The 26545-nt window shown below is 42.8% G+C and overlaps 1 protein-coding gene across 2 annotated transcripts in view; it reads right to left on the bottom strand.

The window, feature by feature from the left end:
- LOC137384226 (protein phosphatase 1 regulatory subunit 7-like) overlaps positions 1 to 26545 on the bottom strand; it is a 104460-nt gene that overhangs the window by 12367 nt on the left and 65548 nt on the right. For both annotated transcript variants that reach the window (XM_068057939.1, XM_068057940.1), the window contains exons 12-16: positions 22900 to 22951; positions 20805 to 20874; positions 16873 to 16960; positions 13804 to 13865; positions 11064 to 11121 (exon numbers count right to left, since the gene is read on the bottom strand). In XM_068057939.1, the coding sequence (XP_067914040.1) occupies positions 11064 to 11121; positions 13804 to 13865; positions 16873 to 16960; positions 20805 to 20874; positions 22900 to 22951 (330 nt within the window). The remainder of the gene's footprint in view (positions 1 to 11063; positions 11122 to 13803; positions 13866 to 16872; positions 16961 to 20804; positions 20875 to 22899; positions 22952 to 26545) is intronic.

The following is a 26545-nucleotide window of genomic DNA, read 5'->3' as shown; positions in this document are numbered from 1 at the left end:
GCTTCTAATTGGTCTAGGTGGTTTCTTCCCCCACCAAGGTCTCACTGTACACTAACAAGTCATCCAGATACACTACTCAGTTGGGTCGGCCAGCCACTGCCACAATCACAGAATTGTTACAGCACAGATAAACATTGAAACAATAAGATTGGGGAGAGATTGGAATTCTTAGACTGCGTGAAAATGTTTTTCCTCATGTCACTTTTGATTCTCTTACCAGGGCGGCACAGTGGCGCAGTGGTTAGCACCGCAGCCTCACAGCTCCAGTGACCCGGGTTCAATTCTGGGTACTGCCTGTGTGGAGTTTGCAAGTTCTCCCTGTGTCTGCGTGGGTTTTTGCCGGGTACTCCGGTTTCCTCCCACCACCAAAGACTTGCAGGTTGATGGGTAAATTGGCCATTATAAATTGCCCATAGTATAGGGATGTGGTAGGAATATGGGATTAGTGTAGGATTAGTATAAATGGGTGGTTGATGGTCGGCACAGACTCGGTGGGCTGTAGGGCCTGTTTCAGTGCTGTATCTCTAAATAAAATAAAATACTTTAAATCTGTGCCCTCTCGTTCCCGATCCTTTCATGAGTTTGAACAGTTTCTCTCTCTACTCTGTCCAGACCCTTCATGACTTTAAATACCTTGATCACATTACCTCTTAGCCTTCTCTTCTCCAAGGGAAACCGTCCTAACTTCTCCAATCTATCTTCATACCTGGCTCATCTGCCTTTGGAAGGTGACTGGGGCATTCCTTAAACCAAAGGGCATCACCTGGCATGAGAATAGGCTGGGTCTGGGGTGGCAAAAGCTGCGATCTCTTTGGTTCAGGGTGTTAAGGGAATCTGCCAGTATCCTTTTTAGCAAGTCCATTTTGATTATGTAGGTGGTATTTCCTATCTATCGATATTCTTCCAGGCGAGGAATGCATGGGAGTCAACTATGGTCACTGTATTAACCTTCCTGTAATCAATGCAGAGCCTTGTTGAGCCGTCAGGCTTGGGCACCAGCACAACTGTGAGACCAGCCAGAGCAGCTGGGGTTCCAATCAGCTTGTTTTCCATTATATACTGAATTTCCTCCGGAACATGGGTCAATTTCTTGGGACCTAGGAGATAGGGTTTCTGTTTTATGGGAGGGATCTCTCCTACATCTACATTGTGTAGGGTTAGGGTTGTGCACTTTGATGTGTCCTCTTTGTTCTGCATTTAAAAAGGAGAGTACAGTGTCTAATTTTCCTAACATTTTCAGTATTGGCTAACCGGACAGTAGGGGGTTCAATTTGGGAATCCTCCAAGCCCTCCTCTAACTCGTCCTCATTTTCCTTTTCGCCATCCTCTTTCCAGACTGCGTGACAGCCCTGGGCTTGTTTGTCCCCTTGCCGGCTGTGATACTGCTTTAACATATTAATGTGGAACAGCCTTTGTTTTTTTTTTAACAGTCTGGGGTGTCCATTTAAATAGTTGACCCTGCCAATTCTCTTTATTACTCTATAAGGACCACTGACACGGGCTTTCAGGAGTTTGCCCTGTTTTGAGAGTAGTACTAAAACATGGTCTCCAGGGTGAAATTATCTGGCTTTGGCATGTTTATCTGCCTGCCTTTTCATAGCTGCCTGGGAGGTTTTTAGGTGCTCCTGAGCCACCGCACGGTCTCTTATGAGCATACCCTGCCACCCCCCCTCCCGCAGAATATGAAGATGTAGTCTAACATGGGAGCCTCATCCCTGTGTCCCAAAAAACCCTTATTGATCAGTTTAAGTGGACCTCTCACCTCTGGTCCATAAACTAATTCAAAGGGACTAAATAGGTCCCTGGTGGTGAACAGGAGAAATCCCAGCCCTTTGCCACAGTCATGGGGGTACCCATAGCAGCATGCTTTGATTATTGTCTTCAGGGTCTGGTGGTACAGTTCCAAAGACCCTTGTGACTGCGGGTGGTAGGCTGAGGAATTTAGCAGGGTTATGCCCAGATTACCCATGACTTTTTTTGAAAAATATCAGACATGAAATTCGTGTCCTGATCCGACTGGCTCTCGGCAGGCAGCCTATATCATGTAAAGAATTGTGTTAGTCCTTCCACCACTAACTTGGCAGAGATAGTTCTTAGGGTAATGGCCTCTGGGAATTGGGTAGCCACATCCATAATGGTGAGAAGATACCGGTAGCCCCTTTTTTGTTTTCGGCAGGGGCCCCACACAATGCACCAGCACTCTGCTGAAAAGTTCCCCAAAAGCCGGTATGGGAATTAGGGGTGCAGGTTTTATTGCAGGTTGGGTCTTCCCCACACCCTGGCACATGTGGTAGGTTTTACAGAACTCTACCACATCTTTGTGGACTTTTGACCAGTCAAAAAGCTGTTTTTTTTATTTGTTCTTGGGATGTGGGTGTCGCTGGCTAAGCCAGCATTTCCATCCCTAATTGCCTTTCAGAAGGTGAGCTGCCTTCTTGAACTGCTGCAGTCCTTGGGGTGTAGGTACACCCACAGTGCTGTTAGTAAGGGTGTTCCAGGATATTGATCCAGCAACAGTGAAGGAACTGCAATATAGTTCCAAGTCGGGATGGTGTGTGGCTTGGAGGGGTTGTCGTGTTCCTATGCATCTGCTGCCCTTGTCCTGTAGAAGTCACTGGTTTGGAAGGTGCTGTCAAAGGAGCTTTGGTGAGTTGCTGCAGTGCATCTTGTAAATCGTACACACTGCTGCCACTGTGCTGGAGGGAGAGAATGTTGATGGTGGTGGATGGGGTGACAATCAAGCAGACTGCTTTATCCTGGATGGTGTCGAGCTTCTTGAGTGTTGTTGGAGCTGCACTCATCCAGGCAAGTGCAGAGTATTCCATCACACTCCTGACTTGTGCCTTGTAGATGGTGGAAAGGCATTGGGAGTCAGGAGGTGAGTTACTTGCTGCAAAATTCCCAGCTTCTGGCCTGCTCTAGTTCAGTTTCTGGTCAACAGTGACTCCCAGGATGTTGTTAGTGGGGGAATTCAGCGGTGGTAATGCCATTAAATGTCAAGGGCGGGATGGTTAGATTCTCGTTTGAGATGGTCATTGCCTGGCTGTTACGACCAGGCGCGAAAGGTGTCTAGGGGTCTGTACTATCTTCACCTGGTCTTATTGTGCAGGGTTTAATTTTAAACTAAAATTCCCTTGTTGTGTATCCTTGTTCACAGTTTCCAATTATAAGGCAAAGAAATGAGCACAAACAGGTTTTCTTTGGTTTAAAGCAGAAAAATGAAATTTATTAAACCTTAGACTTAACCGTATTAGAGTTTAACGCCAACAGATATACGACATTCCCACGCTAGCATGGACATGCAATATACACATGCAAATTAGGGACTGAGAAGAGCAGAAGATAAGTAAAACAGTTTGAGGCAATATCTCTTGTTACAGTTTCTCAAGCTAGCTGTAGTCCTTGATTGAAGATATGATCTTGCATTTCGTTGGGGCCCAGTATTCTTCGTAAACCTTATTCACATAGGAGATTTTTCTTTCTCTGAGTTTACGTGTCTTCAATGGTTTCAGTTCCCTAAGAGCTGAGCAGGCAGGAGAGGTCTTCTCAAACCAGGAGCTTTCTCTGCTCCAATATCTTTGGGAGTTCAAATTTTTAAAAAACTCCCAGGTTGCCCAGCAGGTTAGTCTGTGACTAGCTCCTTATATGGAACAGTCTCTCCTGTGAAGTTTGTGGATTGTACCTTAGCAGTCTCTGGAATGCTAGCTCCCCCCACAACGTCTGGTAATCCAAAAGTTCATTGGTTGACTGAGTCAGGGCATGGCCCTTTGTCCCTTGTTCCAACACTGTCTGTTACCAAGGAAATGTCTTTCCAGTCAGGGGCGTGCAATTTTTAAGTTTTTTTACATGTTGTGAAATCATGTGTGCCTCAGTCTTGGCAGGTAGGTGGGGGGGGGTTGCCTGGCGCTGGCACTTGTGTGATGCAAATGTTACTTGCCACTTATCAGTCCAAGCCTGAATGTTGTCCAGGTCTTGCTGCATATGGATATGGGCTGCTTCAGTATGAGGAATCATGAATGGTGCTGAATATTGTGCAATCAGCAGCGAACACCCCCACTTCTGACTTTGTTAGAGGGATGGTCATTGAAGCAGCTGAAGATGGTTGGGCTTAGGCCACTACTCTGAGAATTCCTGCAATGATGTCCTGGGACTGAGGTCTTCCCTTGTGCTAGGTATGACTCCAACCAATGGAGAGTTTTTCCCCTATTGCCATTGACTCCAGTTTTGCTAGGGCTGCTATCTTGAGCAGGTTTTTTGTATACCGACATGTCCAGCCATTGGAAGGGCGTGGGTTATTCTTAGTATTTCCTTACAGTACTTCGGTGGCACCGCGATTGTGTAAACCACTGTCCACTCTTCATCCGCAGGACTGTGAGGAGATCTCCCCTTCATCAGCACCTCATTCTTTAAATAGAAGCACTCTGGGACTCCCTCTGCTTCAGTTTGGGCAGTCTATGCGAACTTTCTGTAACACTCAGTCGGCTTGTTGAGCCTCAACAAGATCTGTTTAACACATCTTTTGGGTCCTCTAGCTTCCCAAAGAAGGTTTCAGAAAACCAGATAGTAGGGTCACCTGTCTGCAGTGCCAGTTCATCCTCCTCTGACTCAGCTTGCTTGGCCATAGACCGGGTCACCACACCGTCTGGAAAAATGCCGGGGACCTTCTGTGACTGCTCTGACTCCTGACTTCTTTCGGTATCTCTAAAACCACTGGGGAAGCTACCACCTTTGCCCCCACCAGATCATTACCCAGGAGCAGGTCGACCCCGTCCACAGGTAAACTAGGGATAATTCCTACAGGTCCTGAAACAAGGTCACTCTCCTGGTGCACCCGGTAAAAGGTATGGGCATATCTCTTCCTCTGATACCGTTTACTAGCACTCTAGCATTCAATGCACTCTCTGGGGGAAAGGTCATGCCTTTTCCTGGCAGACGGGATTGGGTGGCCCCTGTATCCCTAAGTGTGACTATGGGCTTGCTTGCCTCACTCGAGGGGTATGTGGTCACTTTTCCTTGGGACACAAAATCCTGGTAACTCTCAGGGATTTTGTTACCTTTTCCTGCACTCACAGCAGTATATTTACTGGGTCTTACTGCCACAGTTAAAGCCACAGCCTGATCTGTTGTGCTTTCCATCAGGGCCCCTCTTCCTGCATTGGTCTGATGTGCCCTGATTAATCCTACAGGTTTTCCCCATAACTTCCAGCAGTCAGCTCGAAGGTGACCTACCGTGTTACAATGGAAATACACAGGCTTATAGGCATCACTCCTGCTCTCAGCACCGTACTTGTTGGCCTCCTCTGTGTTCAACTTTCCCTTCTCACCTATGGCTGTTCAGGCTCCTATCACCCCACCTTTTATCCCTTTCGGGGTTTTGGAGGTGATTAGGAAAGGGTGATTGGGAACATAGTCTAAAAATTAGGACCAGACCATTCAGGAGAGATGTTAGGAAGCATTTCTTCACGCAAAGGGTGGTAGAGGTTTGGAACTCTCTCCCATAAACAGCAGTTGAAGCTGGAACAGTTGTTAATTTTAAATCTGAGACAGATTTTTGTTACGCAAATATATTAAGGGATATGGGCCAAAGGCAGGTATATGAAGTTAGGCTGCGGATCAGCCATGATCTCATTAAATGGCAGGACAGGCTCGAGGGGCTGAGTGGCCTACTCCTGTTCCTATCTTCCTATGGTTTCCTTTGGGATTAGGGCTTGTGGGCAAGCATAACTTCGTCAGCCAGGGTTGCTGCCTACCTGGCTGCTACGTGGATTTTAATGGAAAGGGGAAGTGAGTTTTTGAACTCTGAGAAGGATCACCTCTCCTGAGGTTTTCATAGGTGGATTGTATCTTGAGTGCCCCTATCCATTGGTCAAAAGCGAGTTGTTTAACTCTTTCAAACTCGAGCTAAGTTTGTTCAGGCTGCTTTCAAAGTTCAGAATGTATGGCAGTACCAGCTCGTATGCACTCAGGATAGCATTTTTTGGTCATCTCAGTCTTCTGAACTCTCATCAGGCAACAGTGAATAAACCTCCTGGGCTTTTCCTGTTCATTTGCTTTCTAATAGCAGGGTCCAACTCTGCACCTACCACTTCAGCTGTTTTGCAAGCTTTGCAAAAGAGACAAAAAATGCCTCCACATTCCTCCTCATTGAACTTTGGTATCAATTAGGAGAACTTTAAAAAGCTCAGCACTCAGTTCTGAGCTAGGGGTAGTTCCCTCACTAGCGGTGCCTTCACCGGGTGCATTGAGTCTTCCCCTAGTTCAAGCTGCCTTAACTCCCTTTGGAAAGCTCTTTCTTTTTCTTGGAATTCTAATTCTAGCCTCCTCTGTTCCAACTGTATCTTAGTGGACGTTACCCTGTCTGTTTCAGATTCTAAACCTGTTTCCAAGTCCTTAGTTTCAAGTGATAAATAGTTGGCCATAAGTTTTTTAGGATTTTGAGTTTCCTAGCTTTTGAGCAGATAGTAATCCTTAACTGCCCAGCTACACTCTTCAATACAAAAGGCTTTTAACCTGTCCCAAGTTACTTTACTTTGGACTAGTAAGGTACTGGCCTTGAATGTGGACATTTTAGTACACTAGCACTGAAAACCACAAGAAAACCTGTATTGAAGTTTTTACATTTTTGCTAGGGATTAATCTGGTTTCTCACTTCCAATTTATCATTTGTCTTTGGGTTGCAATCCCAGATGCAAGCCCCCAAATTTTTGTTCCGATCAGATGAGGAGGGGTCAACAAGCTTCCCTCTTGTCCCTCTCCTTGTTTGACCACGCCAGGGTTTATTTCTTTTAAACAGTGGATATGTTTACCAATTCAGTGAATGTTTAACCCTTTATGTGCTCTGATCATAACCAATCAAACAGGTGTTCTTGAATTTAAACAAGAGGTTAGTTTATTGTACTTAAAAATCAAAACCCGATCTAAATAAAAATAATAAACTGTGCTCCAACTATCTCACACGTGTACACACATAGGGTACAAAATGAAGGAGGATAGTTTGGTTGGATTAGTCCAGAACAAATAAACTAATATACAGTACTGAAAAAGTGCTGGAAAGACGCAGCAGGTCAGGCATCATCTGTGGATAGAGAAGCGGAATTAACGTTTCAATCAGAACAGATGAAAGGTCACAGACCTGAAATGTTAACTCTGTTGCTCTCTCCACAGATGCTGCCTAACCTGCTGAGTATTTGCAGCACTTTGCTTTTATTTCAGATTTCCAGCATCTGCAGTATTTTTATTAAAATAATATACAGTGTGTGGAGTCTGGTAATTCAGTTGTCTTCTGGTTGAATTTGTGGTCCTGAGGTTCCTGGCTGGAAGAGGTGGCCACCTGGCTCAGGGTTTTCTTGGAGACAGCGATGTAGATTATTTTCCCTGCTGGGGGTATCTGTTTGCAGCAACAATAGACTTGGATGTTTTGCAGCCAGGGGTGGAAACTTTGTCTCTCTCTCTCCCTCTCTAGGCAACACTGACAGACCCAATTGGGTCCTTCCCTGATTAGCTCAGATGCTTGTCTGATGTGTCCAAAAGAAGGTCCAAGTTTTCACAGACGGAGAAACTCGCATGATTGTCCCAGTGTATTCTCTTCTGCACTTTAATGAGATCCAAGTTGTCCCTTTTCTTGGTTTGGCATCCCAAATATGCGTAGACAGCTGTCACTGGGATCTTGCTCTGGAGCAATTTGTTCAGGCATCAGGCATTTGGGGCGGCACAGTGGCACGGTGATTAGCACCGCAGCCTCACAGCTCCAGTGACCCGGGTTCAATTCTGGGTACTGTCTGTGTGGAGTTTGCAAGTTCTCCCTGTGTCTGCGTGGGTTTCCTCCGGGTGCTTCAGTTTCCTCCCACATGCCAAAGACTTGCAGGTTGATAGGTAAATTGGCCATTAGCAATTGCCCCTAGTATAGGTAGGTGGTAGGGACAGGTGGGGATGTGGTAGGAATATGTAATTAGTGTAGGATTAGTATAAATGGGTGGTTGATGGTCGGCACAGACTCGGTGGGCTGAAGGGCCTGTTTCAGTGCTGTATCTCTAAACTAAACAAGACTAAGAATTCCAATCTCTCTTGGTCTTATTGTTTCAATGGTTACCCCCTGAAGTGCAACTCCAGTAGTATTAATGTTCCAAGCTGGCTTTGACCATCTTGCTAACGAAGGCGGTACCAGCTAGCTCATTCACTGCTCTAACCATCGTTCTGGATGAGGGCTATTCAGATACCTTGGAGTGTGGGGTATTTCAATGAAAATTGTGGTGGCCATCTTCGCTGTTTTATTTTTAAAAAGTTGAACTTAGGTTTTCAGCTTTCTGTTTAAAAGCTTAATTTAGGTTTCTGACCGATGAATTAAAAATCATAATCCAGCATAGCACCTTCATGACAGATCCTACTCCACTATTAAAAGCAGGATAGTTCTCCTGGTGGTCTGGCCAATATTCATCCATCAGCCAATATCTGTAACACAGGATCCGATCATTTACTTCATTGCTGTTTGTGAGATCTCGCTGTGTGTGAATTAGCTGCCATGTTTCCCACATTACAACAGTGACTACATTTCAAAATAACTTCAGTGATGATGGAGTGCTTTAGGACATCCTGAGGTTCTGAAAGGTCCTATCTTAATGCAAGTCTTGCTTTACATTATACCAGAAGTTAAAATAGTGTTGGAATATGCAAATTGTCAAGAGTTAAGAGAAAAGTGTAAGAGAAATTGGAATGAAGATGTGGGTTCTAAGGGTTTGACCAACATTAGTATTGAGGTAAAACTGACACATTTGCATTGCCAACTGTAAGATATAGTTTTAAATTATTGCATGCACATTAATAAATCAATTAACTAATGACATCAATGTTTCAAAAAACTTTGATTCTGAGGAATAGAGCATTTTTTGTTAAATTTTGAGGACTTGTGTTTAATTTGGGAAAACTGAAAAGGATTCCATGGATTTTTTTTTCACTGGGGTCATTGGAAGGACAGAGGTCTTGTTTGCAAACAACATTTACAGGAAGTCATCTGTCCTCCGATAAATATCCAGCAGGGGCTTTTTGCCTTGGGGGAGAAGTTTACAGACAAGTGACAGGTCAAGGTTTATCAGGGTCAGGAGGCTTTATTCTTGAGATATTGTTTTGGGTTCACTTTTGACAGGCAGTTGGGGTATGGACAGTGTTTTGAGTGGGAGTTTAAAAACCAGCCAGGAGAGCACTCACCCCAGCTCAGCCTGTTCCATCTCTTTGAAAAGCTCCTAGTGTAAGAAAGAGAAATTGATGCTACATTCGTCCTGAAAGGCCTGCTTGAAACCCCTGTTACTGCATTTCTCCTAAGACGCTGGAAAAACCTGCCGGATAAATCCTCGACGATGCCTGAACAAATTGCTCCAGAGCACGATCCCAGTGACAGCTGTCTACGCATATTTGGGATGCCAAATCAAGAAAAGGGGCAACTGACATCTTTCCATATCATTTCCTTTTCTTCACGAATTAGCAAGTATTTGGCCAAAAGTATTCTTTTTTGTCTTTCTGTTATAACAGACCACTAAAAGCAAATCTCTTTTTTTTCCTGGTTAACGTGTGTGTGTCTGTCTGAGGGGGTAAAAGGGAACTTTCATATTTCAATCTGTGTTAATGTTTTACTTTGTTACTGGTTGTGCCTTGTTTTATAATTAACAACAAAATTATCAGTTTAAGAAACCTGGTTGGTGTATTTTATTCTGTGATAAATAGTAGAGTCTGACCGTATCAGTAACTGGATAAGCATTTAAATATATTTTGTGACTGATGGAGAAGTGGAACTAGAAAAGACAGCGCACTCCTCCCGCCTCAGTCGTAACACATACGGCGACAACTCAGCTCTACTTCACTACTACCTCTCTCAAGCCCTCTAGTCTCTAAACGGGTCCAACATCCAGTACTGGAAGAGCAGAAATTTTCTCTAATTAAATATTGGGAAGACCGAAACCATAGTCTTCAGTCCCGGCACAAACTCCATTCCCTAGGCTACCAACTCCATCCCTCTCCCTAGCAACGATCTGAGGCTGAATCAGACTATACACAATCCTTGGTTTGGTACTGGACCTTGAGCTGAGCTTCCAACTACATAGCTGCACCATCACTAAGAATGTGTACTTCCACCTCCAAAATGCCACCTGACTCCATCTCTGCCTCAGCTTATCTTCTGCTGAAACCCTCATGCATGCCTTTTTTAATAACCTCTAGACTTGACTATTCCAATGAACTCCAGGGCAGCCTCCCACATTCTACCCTCAGTAAAACTGAAATCATCCAAAAGTCTGATGCCCATGTCCTTAATCACACCAAGTCCCAGTCAACCATCATCCCTGTGTTTGCTGGCACATATTGGCTACTGGTTAAATAGCACCTAAATTTTAAAATTCTCACCCTTGTTTCCAAATTCCTCCATGGCCTCACCCCTTCCTATCTCTGTAATATACTCCAGCCCCACAGCCCTCTCAGATAGATGCATTCCTCTAATTCTGGCCTCTTGAGCATCCCTGATTTTCATCACTCCACCATTGGTGGTCGTGCCTTCAGCTGCCAAGGCCCTAAGCTCTAAATTCCTTTCCCTAAGCCTCTCTGCCTCTCTCCTCCTTTTAAGATACTCCTTAAACCCTACCTCTTTGAACAAGCATTTGGTTATCTGCGCTGATACCGTTTCCTTATGTGGCTTGGCGTCCAGTAATGCTTTGCAACACTCCTGTGAAGTGCCTTGGGATGTTTTAAAAGGTTAAGCGTGCTATATAAATACAACTTGTAGAATACACATTTGTTGATTTGAATAAGATGAACTGCTTTAACTAAACTTCTGACCTTTAACAATGCAATTCTACTGCAAGGTTATTGAGAAACTTTTTCAGTTATAGATAAAAGATTCACACTGGGACAGTGAATGATGGCTCAACTAAAGCATTCAAGAGAGAATTAGAAAGATATCTAAGCAGGGAGCACAGTAATAGGAGGTTGAGCCAGGAGCGATTAAAAAGCTTGTCCCGGGAAAGGATCTAATTAGCATTCAACGTGAATGGTGTTTTCTAGTTCATACGTTTCTTCCTTACCTGCTGCAGCGTGTTTGTGGCCGGGATCCATAGCTAGGCATTGGGGTCAGTCTTGTATCTGTAGGTTCATACAAATACAGTATAATTGAAACTATAGAGCAAACTCCAAACTATATCCAAATAATGGACTCACTTGTTTTTAATGAATAAAGAGCATTTATCAGGGTATACTTCACTATTTTCTGTGTTTCAGAAGATGGAACATAGGAAATAGGAGCAGTAGGCCATTCAGCCCTTCAAGCCTGCTCCATTATTCAACTAGATCATGGTTGATCATCTACCTCATTGCCATTTTCCCGCACTAACCCCATATGCCTTGATATTTTTAATATCTAGAAGTCTATCAATGTCTGTCTTAAACATACTCAATGACTGAGCCTCCACAGCCCTTGGGGGTAGAGCATTCCTCCTCATCTCAGTCCTAAATGGCCTACCGCTTATTCTGAGACTGTCCCCTGGTTCTAGACTTCCCCCACCCCCCCAGCCTGGGGAAACATCCTTCCTACATCAACCCTGTTAAGCCATGTAAGAATTTTGTCTGCTTCAATGAGATCATCTCTCATTCTTCTAAACTCAAGAGAATGCAGGCCCAGTCTCAATCTCTCCTCATAGGACAAACCCACCATCCCAGGCATCAGTCTGGTGAAACTTTGTTGCACTCCCTCCTATCTTTTCTTGGGTAAGGAAACCAAAACTGGACGCAATATTCCAGGTGTGGTCTCACCAAGGCTCTATACAATTACAGCAAGACGTACCATTTGCCTTCCTAATTACTTGCTGCACCTGCATGTTAGCTTTCAGTGATTTATGAACAAGGGCACCCAGGTCTCTTTGGACACCAACATTTCCCAATCTCTCACCATTTAAGAAATACTCTGCATTTCTGTTTTTCCTACCAAAGTGGATAACTTCACATTTTTCCACATTATATTCCATGTTCTTGCCCACTCAGCCTGTCTAAATCCCCTTAAAGCCTCTTTACACACTCCTCACAACTCACATTCCTATCTAGTTTTGTGTCATCAGCAAACTTTAAAATATTGCATTTGGTCCCCACATCCAAATCATTGATAATTGATTGTAAATTGCTGGGGCCCCGAGCACTGATCCTTGCAGTACAGCACTAGTCACAGCCTGCCACCTGAGAATGACCTGTTTACTCCTACTCTCTGTTTTCTGTCAGTTAACCAATTCTTAATCCATACCAGTATATTACTCCCAATCCCATATGCTCTAATTTTGCTCACTAACCTCTTGTGTGAGACCTTATCGAAAGCCTGCTGAAAATCCAAATACACCAGATCCATTGGTTCCCCTGATCCATTTTGCTAGTTACATCCTCAAAAAGCTCCAATAAGTTTGTCAAACATACAGGATATCCAAGTGTTTTTTAAATAAAATTGGTGACCTGTGCTTTAATCAAGAGCAATAATAGGCATCTATCCTTGGAAGAGTGAAATGTACAGCAGGAATACAGTTCTGATACGTGTTTAGCTTAGGAATTAATTTTCCAAGAATAATACTGAGAATAAAGCATCATGTGCACACCACTACAATTCTAGCTCTCTGTCCTCACTTGAGCTTGCTTGTTGAAAAGGCAGCCTCTAAGTTGGGCTGAATCTCCTTTAAATGGAAATTTAAACATGTGTACCAAGTGATGGGTGTGCAGCTTAAGGAAAGACAAGTTTCGATTTTAACTCATTAGTTCAAGATCATTCATCTTCCATTATAAGCCTTTTTTTTAAAAAAAGTTCTGTAATTTAAGCTACAAAGTAGTTTTGGAGCATAATTTCTACTGTATTTTCTCACTATTGCGTCTATAACACAAGCCCAGCCTAATAATACTAAGCTGTGTTCTGAAATTAAAAACAGATTTCTGTGCCGCCCAGCATGTGGTGACTTGGTCCATTGGGAACATTCTCACCTCAGAATTAAAGGTTATGGGTCGAAGACCTGATCCAGGACTTAAACACACAGGCAGGTTGGCACACCAGTGCTGCACCAATGGCTGTTCTCTTGAAACCAATCTGCACATCGTCGTCTTCCAGTGATTCGGGTACATATTAATAAATCCACAGCACTGTTTTGCTAGCATGGACTTCTCCTGATGTCCTGTCCAACACTATCATATTAAAGGCATCAGCCGTGGCTGGGTGGCTGAGGAAGTGCTGCACTGTCGGAGGTGGAGTCTTTTGGATGAGACAAACTGAGACCCCATCTGCTTTCTCAGGTATATGTAAAAAATCCTATGACACTATTTGAAGAAAAGCAGAGGACTTCAACAGGTGTCCTGGTCAATATTTATCCCTCAAACATCACTAAAACAGATTATTTTATTATCTCTGTATGTGGGAAATTGCTGTGCGCAAATGGGCTGCTGCATTTCACTGCATTTACAAGAGTGTCAATACTGCCAAAGTACTTGATTGGCTGTAAAGCACTTCGAGAAGCCCTGAAGTCCAGAAATGGTTCTTTTCCTTTATTGCTGTTTGTGATATCTTCCGGGGTGTAAAACAGTATTATACATAACATAATTAATTAGATAGGAAGTAGCTTCAGATGGTAGAAAGATGACGATAAGGCACTAAAATCAATACAAGTTTTTCTTGGGGCTTCTCCTCACTAAAATTAAGAATTTGACATGGAAATCATCATCCTGCTGTATAATGCAACACGTTGAATTTATTACCTAAAATTAAAAAAGACCCAGAAGATACAAAAAACCTAAACGGTTACTCACATGAAGGTCTGAATGGCAATTCTTTAGGTAAGGACTCCATCAGATTCTTCACCTGACTAAACCTGAGTCGAGAGAGCACAAAACACGGCAAATAAAGAACTGTCACAGTGCCAATTCTAACAAATCTTTCATTAGGTTTTCATAGTAAGTCTGCAGTATTTGCTGTTCCTAGACAATTTAGAAATACTTCATAATGAAGTCTTGAGACTCAGTTTGAGCAGATGTTAAAGCCCATCAGTCATTTATCGGGCAGTTCTCAGCCAGGTTGATGTATTGAATCTTGCCCGCTGTCTCCTCTGACAGCTTGGAGCTTGTTCCTCTGTGGACACTGCGTACTGTTAGGGTATCTTCGTACCATCACTGCCTCCATAGGTTGAGATGTGGGTGTTAAGAAAATTGCTAGGAGATTACGTTTGGGACATAGGCATTTAAGTTTGTGATTAATGCTTCCAGCCTTTTAACAAAACAGCACGGCTATCCTTTCTTGGCATGATTATCTCAAATATGAACAGATTACAGAGCCACAAGTTACCATGAAGCCCAGGTTGTATTTGCCTTAGCTGGAGAATGGATATGGGAGTAGGTGAAGGGAAGAGTAAAGGACAATTTAAAAATACAAAATAGAAAAATGGTAGAACACCAACCACGGGAAGTGATCAGCATTGTACATTCATTTTATAAGCAACCAGGATTTCATTCTGTAATTCTTACAAGAAAATTAACGGTCCATTTGAATAAATGACATTCAGGTGTTTGATGTCAGCAAACATTTTACTTAGCTTTTTCAGTTTGATGTAATTTCCCTCTATTTGACTTATTACAGTTGTCAGTCCTCTTTCAGTCTAAAATTCCATCCTGGTACAAAGAGCGACAAACTAATTAACCCTGTCCAAAGTTAGTTGGTTGACTGGTACAGATTCTTACACACTACCTTTGGATCACAGGTACTCAATATGCCCACCTTTAATTTTGAATGGAACAAAGGAGCATAGGAAGGCACTGAGACCATTTTCAGCTGTTATTTACAAATGTTTAGCCAAAGAACATAGCTGTAAGATTTATAGTAAACATGGAGATATTCATAAAGTCAAGATAGATTGTTTGAGTGATGTCACACTTAAACGTTGAGAGTTGGCCTCAATCTGTTTGTTGGTGGTTCATTAGAAGGCAAGACCCTCTCTCTCAGTATCTGTATTTTCCTCCTATTTATCTCCATATACCTTGCACGATCTGCAGCTCAGAAAGTTTGTGAGCAACCTGCATCCAGGATTTTGCCAGTGCTGCACCAAAACTGACGGCTTGGAAGTGCATTAGAGTGGCTTGGGATAGCTCTGCCTTTGAGGAAATGCATGACTTCTGCTTAGTGTGGCTGAGCTGAGTGGGATTGGAGTGTGCTCCATGTAACAAGATAAAGGATCTGGCAATGGAAGATCAGAACCAAGTCAATCCTTCATACAGACTCAGAAATCCAATATCTGAGTTAGACAGGTCTGCAGGACTCTAGGAGAGTCTTAATGACTGGTCAACCTCTCTGACTCATTAATGTGACTTGAAGGAATAGACTTGTTATTGGAGGCTAGGATTCTTCCCACTTAAGGTAGCAGAATTACTGGGAGCCAATAGTTATCCTATCCGAGCTTGACATGGTGGGGATCTTACCAGTCCTCTGTTGTGGGTAAACTGCATGATGTTAGCCTCTAACTCTGGCTGTATCTCTGTCTACTCTTGGCTGAGGCTTTGATCGTTAGATGCACCCAAGTTCTTCAAACTCAATTGGAGCATTATGTCCAATTTTGGACACCACACTTTAGGAAAGATCTTGGAACGATCAAGGTCTTGGAAAGGGTGCAGAGGAGATTTACAAGAATGGTACCAGGAATGAAGGGCTTGAGTTATGTGGGGAAACTGGAATTGCTCTCCATACAGCAGAGAAGCTTAAGGGAAGATTTAATAGAGGTGTTTAAAATTATTAGGTTTGATAGAGTAAATAGAGAGAAACTGTTTCCTCTGGCAGAAGGGTCGATAACCATAGGACACAGATTTAAGATGATAGGCAAACGATCCAGAGGGGAGATGATTTTTTTTATGCAGTGTGTTGTTATTAGAATACACTGCATGAAAGGACAGTGGAAGCAGATTCAATAGTAACATTCAAAAGGGAATTGGATACTTGAAAAGGAAAAATTTGCATGACTATGGCGAAAGACCAGGGGAGTGGGCTGAACTGGATAACTTTCAAAGAGTTGGCACAGGCTTGATGGGCTGAATGACCTCCTGTACTGTATTATTCTATGCATTTTAATTCAGAGATAATAGCCAAAATAATTGTCTAGGGTGTGATTGCACTTTTATCAATATCACACAAGAATATTGAAAGAACTGGGACCATCCTACTCAAACATCAAAAGCAAGTAAAGCAAACTCTGTTTATATACATCTGCTATCATTAAAGTGGACTTATGCCTATAGCATCAGTAAAGTTTTTATTTTATTTTCATAAAATGAAGCACATAGAAAATTAGCAAATATCAGTGAAAAGTATTATCTCCATTTTTTTTTTAGTTCGAGTCTCACTGGAGTGAATTTCAGTTCACCAGACAGGAGAACGCATATAATGGTACATTCAATGATAAAAATGGATTTACGCAGCAGGGTTCTATGTCATAATCCCACATGACACAACTGTTTAAGTAGATAATGGGCAGCGAATGATGCACCCTAGATCGCAGGGGACGCAAGGTCCACTTAACGGGAGTGACTAGTGATGCTAAACCCTAAGGATTATCTAGTGAAAATCAAGAAAATGTCACAGCCAATCAATTACAACATCTTATTATGATCACCCAATCTCTGTCGGGTGGCACTTTTTGCTTTCATAAGAATTACAGGAGAAAAGGCCTTTCAATCCATTTTCGTCATTGAGGGCCACATGGCTCACCAAGATAATTTAACAGCCCATTGAGACCTGCAGGTAAGATGCTCATCTCTCTCTTCGTTTGCTGCCAAGTCCATGAGGGAGAAGTGGACCCAAAAAATGTCATTTGTATTAATTTTAAAAGGAGTTACTACCTCTTGGCTAGTGATTGTTGCAGATCCTCCATTTGGGACTCAAAATCCATCAAGTAGCTTGCAATTTTGTGCGTACTCTCAAGGGAAGCTGTAAAGTATTTGAGCAAAAGGTGGGTTTAATTTTAGCAAAGGATAAGAAAGCAAAAAAAATGCAATGCATATAAAGGTGTGAGAACTTACTGAAGTTAATATAGAACAAATACCAAGGGATGCATTCTGGCCTTGATTTGCAAATGTTATATAAAGTATTATCGAACTTTTTATTACAATTTTGAAGCAAGGAATTTGGCTGGGGGTGGGTAGTGGTGTGCAAAAGTTATTGGCAGCCTAATTGGAACACCATAACCAAAGTGATGGATTGTGTGACTGATACACTTAAACGGAGAGCGTAGGGTTGCAAATCTCGGACACGGCTGCGAATAATATCTGGGAGAAAAGTCACAGGGACATTTAAAAAACGTGTTCCTTTTTTTAAACACTTGCATTTATTATTTCTAAAAATATTGCGGATAAGAAGAACAAAAGGCTGTTTGACTAACAAAGTTCACCTAATCAGGTGATGCAGAGTCTGTTCTCTTTCCAATCAGTTTGAGAAGGGGATGCTTCATGAAGATAGACCTGCAGGGCGAACATGGGGCGGGGCAGATCATGAGAAAAAACTCCAAGAATACATCAAATCAGAGTTGGCAACCCTATTCAGGCAGCTCTGCCCTTGGCTGGCTAGCCTTGTCTGATGCTGCAGTCTGCTTGCCACAACTGACATTCCCACAAAACAGAGGCCGGCTGGAAGATAGCGAAGCGAAAACTGCCACAGTACTAACTGCACTTTTTAATTCATTCATGGGATGTAGGCTTTGTTGGCAAGGTCAGCATTTACTGCCCATCCCAAAGTTGCCCTTGAGAAGGTGGTGGTGAGCTGCTGACTGCTGCAGTCCATGTGGTCTAGGTACACCCATAGTGCTGTTAGGGAGGGAGTTCCTGGATTTTCATCCAGCAACAGTGATATAGTTTCAAGTCAGGATGGTGTGTGACTTGGATAGGAACTTGCAGGTGATGGTTTTCCCATGAGCCTGCTTCTCTTGTCCTTCTAGGTGGTAGAGATTGTGGGTTTAGAATGTGCTGTCGAAGGAGCCTTAGTGAGTTGCTTCAATGCATCTTGTAGATGGTACATACTGTTGCCACTGTGCACCGATGGGGAAGGAAGTGAATGTTCAAGGTGGTGACTGGGGTGACAAACAAGCGGGCTGCTTTGTCCTGGATGGTATTGAGCTTCTTGAGTTTTGGAGCTGCACTCATCCAGGCAAATGGGCAGTATTCTATCAAAGTCCTCACTTGTGCCTTGTAGGTGGTGGACAGGCTTTGGGGAATCAGGAGATGAGTTACTTGCACAGAATTCTCAGTCTATGTCCTGCTCTTGTAGCCACAATATTTGTGTGACTGGTCCAGTTAAGTTTCTGGTTAATGGTAAACCCCAGGATGTTGATGGTGGGGGATACAGTGATGGTAATGCTGTTGAATGTCATGGGGAGATTGTTAAATTCTCTCTTATTTGAGATGGTCATTGCCTGGCACTTAAGTGGCAAGTAACACGTGCAGCACACATCAACCCTAGCCTGAATTTTGTCCCGGTCTTGCTGTATGCAGACATGGGCTGCTTCAGTATGAGGAGTTGTGAATGGCACTAAACAATGTGCAATCATCAGCCAACATCCCCACTTCTGACCTCTTATGATGGAGGAGTCATTGATGAAGCAGCTGAAGATGGTTGGGCCTAGGACACTACCCTGAGGAACTCCTGCAGTAATGTCCTGGGGCTGAGATGATTGGCCTCCAACAACCACAACCATCTTCCTTTTTGTGCTAGGTATTGACTCCAGCCAGTAGAGAGTTTTCCCTAATTCACATTGATTTTTACTAGGGCTCCTTGATGCCATATTCGGTCAAATGCTGCCTTGAAGTCAAGGGCAGTCACTCTCACTTCACTTCTGGGATTCAGCTCTTTTGTCCATGTTTGGACCAAGAGGTCCTGCTGGAACCCAAACTGAACATCGGTGAGCAGGTTATTGGTGAGTAAGTGCTGCTTGATAGTGTTGTTGACAACACCGTGCATCATTTTGCTGATTGAGGGGAGATTGATGGGGCAGTAACTGACTGGATTGGATTTGTCCTGCTTTTTGTGGACAGGACATACCTGGGAAAGTTTCCACATTGTCGGATAGACGTCAGTGTTTCAACTGTACTGGAACAGCTTGGCTGGGGGCACGGCTAGTTCTGAAGCAGAAGTCTTCAGCACTACAGTGGAATGTTGTCGGAGCTCCTAGCCTTTGCTGTATCCAATGTGTCGGTCGTTTCTTGATATTGGGGTGAACTGAATTGGCTGAAGACTGGTATCATCTGTGTCGTTGGGGACTCAGGAAGAAACTGAGATGGATCATCCACTCGGCACCTCTGGCTGAAGATGATTGCAAACACTTCTGTCTTGTCTTCTGACATGCTGGACTCTGCCTTCATTGAGGATAGGGATATTAGTGGAGCCTCCTCCTCTGGTTAGTTGTTTAATTGTCCACCACCATTCACAACTGGTTGTGACAAGACTGCAGAGCTTTGATCTGATCCATTGGTTGTGGAATCGCTTAGCTCTATTACATGCTGCTTCTGCTGTTCAGCATCCTGTGTTGTAGCTTCACCAGGTTGACACCTCATTTTTAAGTATCCCTGTGCTGCTCCTGGTATGCTCTTCTCCACTTCTCATTGAGCCTGGGTTGGACCCCTGGCTCAATAGTCATGGCAGAGTGAGGGACATGTCAGTCCATGAGGTTACAGATTGTGTTTGAATACAATTCTGCTGCTGGTGATGGCCTACAATGCCTCATCACTCAGTTAAGAGCTGCAAGATCTGTTCTGAATCTAACCCATTTAGCACATTGGTAGTGTCAAACATAACAATGAAGGCTGTCCTCAGTGTAAAGATGGGTCTTTGTCTCTACAACGACTGGGCAGTGGTCACTCCTACCAATACTGGTGGAAAAGTCTTAGTAACGCGTGCGGTTTTGCGGTCAGCTGAACACAGCTTGCCTGTAGACCTTGAGATTGAGCAGATTTGTGGGTGACGCTGGATGACATGGTTTGAGTCCTGGAGAACCTCCTCTCTGGACACAACAGATGAAGCCAGTCAGCCAGTGCATCTTTTGCAAGTGACCTTGATTATATGCCAACTCTCTTTCTGGTTTGATGCTGGAAGAAGTGGTTTCTGACAGAACCCAAACACAAAGTGACATCTGTGTGATAAAACTTCAACTTCCACGTAGTCAGAACGACCTTTCTGTATATTACATACAATCACACGAAGCCCCTCTTGTCGTCTTTGGAACAGACTTTTTTTTTAACATCGTTGGAAGTCGTGCAATATTGAAGGATGACATGCACAGGTTACAATATTTTCCTGGGATGCATGCATCACTTTCAATAAACATGTTGAACCTGGAACTTGCTGAAATTGATCGAAGGTAGGCTGACAGCTGAATCGGCTTCAGCCTGAAAAAACAGGAGGGCTACACTATACGGTTCTGAAATTTGCTAAAATGAAAGTCTAAAAAAAGTTAACAGGCAAATATTAAAAAGCCACCATAACTGAATTACTCAAAATCAATGGGAGTGATGATGGAAGCATGATAGTGCATCAAGAAAACCTGATTTTTTTGAGTGCAATAAAATAGAACACAGATAATCAAAGATTTGGCCAGAACAAAACCTTTATATGTAAACAAGTGGGAGGCTAGTGACTTGGAGGAGCAACGTCTCTAGGTGAATTTCCGCATTAAAGATGATGGAGGTGCCCATTTATGCTTGCAGGCTAACTAAAGAACTAAGTATGGTTATATAAAATAAGTCAAAGGTTCAAGTGTTTTAGTAATTCCTACAGAGTAACTTACCGCTAGCCAGTGCTGTTTTCTGAGTAACGGGAGCATTCTGCTTCTCATTATTGGAAGGGTTAAGGATAACCTACAGCAGAACAACAAAGACCAATTATTCACCAAACCTTTAACACAAAGTGCCTTCTGCTGCAACAACGTGGCGTTTCCAATACTGTTGTCTCAATAAGATTACCGAATTGGTATTGTGCTGCAAGATCATTTATACACTTAAGTGGAGCTCTTGCTGCAACAGTTTTTTTGGCCTCACTGCGTGAAACGGTTTTGTAGCATGAATTTCAGCACAAACATGTTTGCTACCAGTCTTTAATGGGTATACTAATTAGAATCCCTCTTTATGTGTGCTAAATGAAGACAGAGGAGGGGGAACGAGAAGAATAAATAGGTTCCAGGCAAGCTAGATTACACCATAAGAGGTCAGTGGATTTATGTGCAGTTTGTCTGAGGCACAATGAATGTGGATGCAACGATTCACCAGGGAGGCTGTGGCAGAGTAGTATTGCATTCTGTAAGCTGGCCTGGATGCAAACTACAGACAGGATACTGCCAATGGCTGAAAGGGTCACTTCAGTCCTTACCTTGACTGCCTCAGGCTTACTGCAGGTATGCTACAAGTTGTGAGCCTGGAGTGCCTAATGGGCAACCCTTCTCATAATCAGCTCATGCATCATTACAGTCATTTTACCAAATATGAAGTGCAATTGGAGCTGGGTCACTCCATTCCTCAAGGGGAAGAGGAAAAAGGTGAGAGGTAAAAAAGGAATGTAGAAGTACCACATAGCACTCCATCACTTTCCCCCTAGTGTATGTGGTACGTTTATGTGGGTTTTTATTTTTCACCTGTCACTTCTTTCCCCCTTTCCTTTGACAGCCTTGTCGAAGACTGTCATGATTTTGAACCTTTTTAAAGGCCCCATACAACCACTTCACTGTAAGTGGCCACATCTCTTTATATTGCATCTACACTATGATTTCCCAGTACCGTATTGGACTAGCTACCTACAATTAGCCTATGTTGCATTGCAAACAATGTAAATATTCTGACTTGGGAAAATTACCTGTTACTAGCACACTACACCTATGGCTAGATTTATACCAGTTCTTAACCAATCTGACCTGTGCAGTCACCGGATCACAAAAATCTATCCCTCACCCAAACCTAACCTATTTAAATGTTTAAGATAATCTGGAAGCTGCTGAGAGTCATGAGAAAATGACATGTGCAGTCATATTTTATTAACTTAAGCAAGGTAATCAGGTATTCATTGTAAGTAAGCTTCACTGTGCTTGCACAATCTGGGACTGAAGTAATGAGTGCCGAATTTTGAAACCTAATTTGCATTTCAATTCCAGGTCTAACAAGGGGAAATCTTTTGGTCAACTAAATAATGATTTGCATCTAAAAACACAGGGTTTAGTTTCTTTGGAGTATTGCAAACAGGTCCACTGCATTAAATACTCTTTCCACTCTGTGATTTGGACAATCTGGTATTTTGGTATTTAAAATCATTTTGTTTTTCTTCTTACCTCTCCTGATATACAGAGGGTTAGGGTTTCAGAGATCCCAGCTACCTTCTAGTAACCCACTGAAGCGAGTGGGTTGCCTTGATGGTCAGCATTGTCGTGTTATTTAACTGTGACAAGCATCACAGCCAAGCCGACATCTGCCTTCATCCCACACCCATGCTTTCCTGTATTTCTTTATCAGAAGGAGGAACAGTAGACAATTCCCCTCCCTTCCCATCCCAGGGGAACTGCAGCCGACAGTAGTGTCCAAATGCTTGCACAGTTCAAATCAGCTAATTTCATCACATAATGGGAACTGAAACTGGGACTTACCACACTTTGTAGAAATTGGGATTGAAACCAGGCTGCTGAGCCATCAGTTAATTAGAGCTACAGCAGTCTAAGTAGATGATGGTCACTGCTGTGATGTCACTCAAGTATAATTTAGCTGTTTTACATATGCTTGTGGAACCATGGCTGAGTACACCTATACCTTCAGAAGGTGGGAGAAAACTGGAAAAAGAATTCTAATCCAATTTCATAAGTCTTTTGACTTCCTGATCTAGAAAAGGAACTTCAACATACTCACCCCATCCAAACGCTCAAGCTGAGGCATGAGATAAGAGATTTCTGCGAGGTGCCTAGGGAAAGTCATTACTAATTATATTAGTTGACAGCATGGGATTAAACAAGTGTAACACTGTACAGACACTGTAAAATACAATACCACCTTTGGCCCCAATTTAGAGCACAGGAAATAGGAGCAGGAGTAGGCCATACGGCCCCTTCAGCCTGTTCCACCGCTCAACAAGATCATGACTGAACCTCATCAACTGCGCATCCACAGCCCTCTGGTGTAAAGAGAATTCCAAAGATTCACAACCCTCCAACTGAAGAACTTTCTCCTCATCTCAGTCCTAAATGGTCAATGATCCATTGTCCTGAGACTAGGACCCCAAGTTCTAGACCCTCCAGCCTGGGGTAAGACAGCCTCCCAGCATCTACCCTGTCAAGCCCTCTATAAGTATTTTATACAGTTCTGTGTTGCAACAATTCTGTGAGTTCAATGAGATTACCTCCCATTCTTCTAAACTCCAGAGAATATAGGCCCATTCTACTCAAAGCACTGAATGAACCTGACATCCAATATGAAAATGAGGATCCCTCTGAAGGTGCAGTACTGGGTCACACAAACCTGGAAAACCTCACTTTTGATCCTTGATCTGAGCTCACTTGTCAGATTTCACCTAGGGCTCTTACCCTTGACCACTTTCCATTGAAGTGCTGGGAAGTGCAAGTACGTGAGGCAAGGAAAAGATAAATTTCACTGTGCCACCCATCACCATGGAACTAACTCCTGGATGATTCACTACTTCAGAGAAGAGGAAGAAGGGAGAAAATTGGGATTATATCATGGAATCATACAACACAGAAGGAAGCCATTTAGCCCATTGTGCCTGTGCCAGCTCTTTGAAAGAGTTATCCAATGAATCCCACATTCCTGTTCTTTTCCCATAACCCTGCAATTATTTCCCCCTTCAAGTATTTATCCAATTCCCTTTTGAAAGTTACTATTGAACCTACTTCCACCAATCTTTCAAGCGGTGCGTTCCAGGTCATGAGAACTCCATATCTGGTTCTTTTCCCAATTATATTGAATAATCTGTGACCTCTGGTTACTGAACCTCCTGCCAGTGGAAACAGTTTCTTCTGACTTACTCCATCACGACCCTTAGTGATTTTGAAATCTCTACTAAAACAACCCACAACCTTCTCTACTCTAAGAACAAATCCAACTTCTCTGGTCTCTCCATAATAACCAACGTACAAATATTGCATTTATAAATGATGATAAAGGCCTATATCCTAGATAATTAATGACCGTTATAGACCTATTTTATTTATATATCCCTCCTTCTCTGAAGGCTCAGACCTGAAATTATGTTCCACGGCAGGGATAGGCACCAACACGTTGCACCACAGACATTTGACAAAATTATTGACTAAACCACAGACATGAGGGCAATTAATCTGTATGTAAAGTGTATAGCCAATCTAATGCCATCAAAACACAGTCCAATTTAAAACATATTTCTCCCTATAAAGTCATTAAGCATACAAAACATCAATGGAGAACAGCACAACTGTATTAGCCAGCAAGCAAAATAGTGTGCAATGCCAATGCAAATTATTTTTGTTGACAGAATAGAGCTAGCTACACCATGTTATGGGGTGGTAGATGGACTTTATCCCAGATGACCTCTGTGCATTCACACTGTCAGGAGTGCAAATTGATCCAATAAACCATGAAACACAAAGAGAGGATTGTTATTGAGGTGAAGCAGTAGAAACATCAGCAATAGGAAGACGAACCATTTCTCACACTGCTATCGTCATAAGACAATTTAACCCATGATGGTCAATGTTTGTGCAATTTCTCCATTTCCTGAGGACAAAGCAGCCAACAAAAGGGCAGTGATCAACAAATCAGGAGAATTTTATAGGATGGAACAGATAGTACTTCAGAAGGGTCATGCACAACAGAAAAGCAGAGTGGAACAGGAAGGGACAGAGAGATTAATGGTAGGTAGCCAAGACTAGTTTATTCATCTTGCTAGGCTATTAAACCAGGTCCTGAATTCTAAAATACAGAAACAACAGAATCTCTCATGGATAAAATGTAATTTGCTCACCAAAGCTAGTGACAAAATTAGATAAACACAATTACAAATAAAAAGCACCCTTCAGTTCCTCAAATAAAGCGATTCTCTTCAATTCACTTATGAATATATATTAGTCCATTTCTTTAAAAAGTTGAGCGGTTGTTACTGCATGTGTTATTCAGTTACAAAATGTTTAGTCACTATCTGTAAGATTCTACTCCAGACTAACCAATTTATGTCCAAGTCAAATCTCTTACCTATTATCAAAGGTGCACTTTTAACATAAAGTAATTATATGATACAGACAACTTTCAAATGACATTGGCTGCTCAGGTCATCTGCCCTCAAACTGGATAGGAAATGATGTACATTGCAGTTACTGATCTTTGACATAATAGTAAAACTTGTCCTTGAATCCAATTCGCAGTAAAAGAAAAGTTAATGACTGTTTCTAACGTGGTCATTGACTGTCTTCCCCAACAGGTTTTAAAACTGCAAATGCAGCATGGATTTTGTTAAGGGATCATAGAAAGTTCATCGCAGAATAAGGTTTATTAAAGTTGTATTTACTAACTATTGTATATTGCATCTTGTTTTTGCCTATATCACTCAGTCCCATTACACTGTACTCTTGTATTCATGAGAAACTTAACCGTGCTCACTACTTGAGATTCCTTGGATTTTCTTGTCTGCTTTCCCCTCAATACAAGTTCTGGAATGATGTGATTCCAAATGGATAGCAGCGGAATTGCGACATTTATATAGAAGTAAAAGTCCAGCAACTTTCAACATGTCACTGAGCTTGTGTCCCAAGTGAAATTAAAGTGTCCTAGAAATCAAGACATTCCCTAAACGACTTTTGCATTTTAAAATGAGTAGACATAACACAAGCCTTTAAACTTGTGTTTTAAAAAAAGCTGGCTACCAGGTTGTTTTAAAGCACAAGGTTAAAGGCTTGGAGCAGGGGTGTCCAACCTTTTCATGTGGGGGGCCACATTACAATTTTTGTCTTACATAGGGGGCTGGTGAGACAATTTTGGAAAGATAAAGGCATTAAAAATGTATCTTATTATTAATCAAAACAACAGCAAATGTGCACTTTTGTGAAGAAGCTTTAAATGAGAAAACTTATCGACTTATTTTCTCCTATGTTAGACACTGATTTAGTGAGATACCTGGCATTGTTCTGCTTGCACAAGTAGTCAAGGAGCCCCCCCCAACCCCTGCACACTTGTAAAGATGCAGAGTATTCCAGATTGATGTCCATCTGTCAGGTGTGATCTTGATCACACTCTCTCCCTCCTCTCTCTCACCCCCCTCTCTGTGTTGTCCCCACCCCTATGTGCATTCCCTCCCCTCTCGCTCGCTCTGTCTCTCTCTCTCTTTCGCTCTGTTCTCCCCCTCCCTGGCTCTGTACCCCTTTCCTCTCTCTCGTTCTCTCTGTACCCCTCCCTCTCTCTCTGTCCCACCCTCCCTCCCTCTCTCTGTCTCTGACCCCCCCCCCTCTCTGTCACTCCCTCTCTCTCCACATGCTGTCACCCTCTCTCTCTCCACTCTGTCCCCCCTCTCTCT

The sequence above is a fragment of the Heterodontus francisci genome, chromosome 26, assembly GCF_036365525.1.
Source record: "Heterodontus francisci isolate sHetFra1 chromosome 26, sHetFra1.hap1, whole genome shotgun sequence".
Taxonomy (NCBI): Eukaryota; Metazoa; Chordata; class Chondrichthyes; order Heterodontiformes; family Heterodontidae; genus Heterodontus; species Heterodontus francisci.
This window is presented reverse-complemented; position numbering and strand designations above follow the sequence as displayed.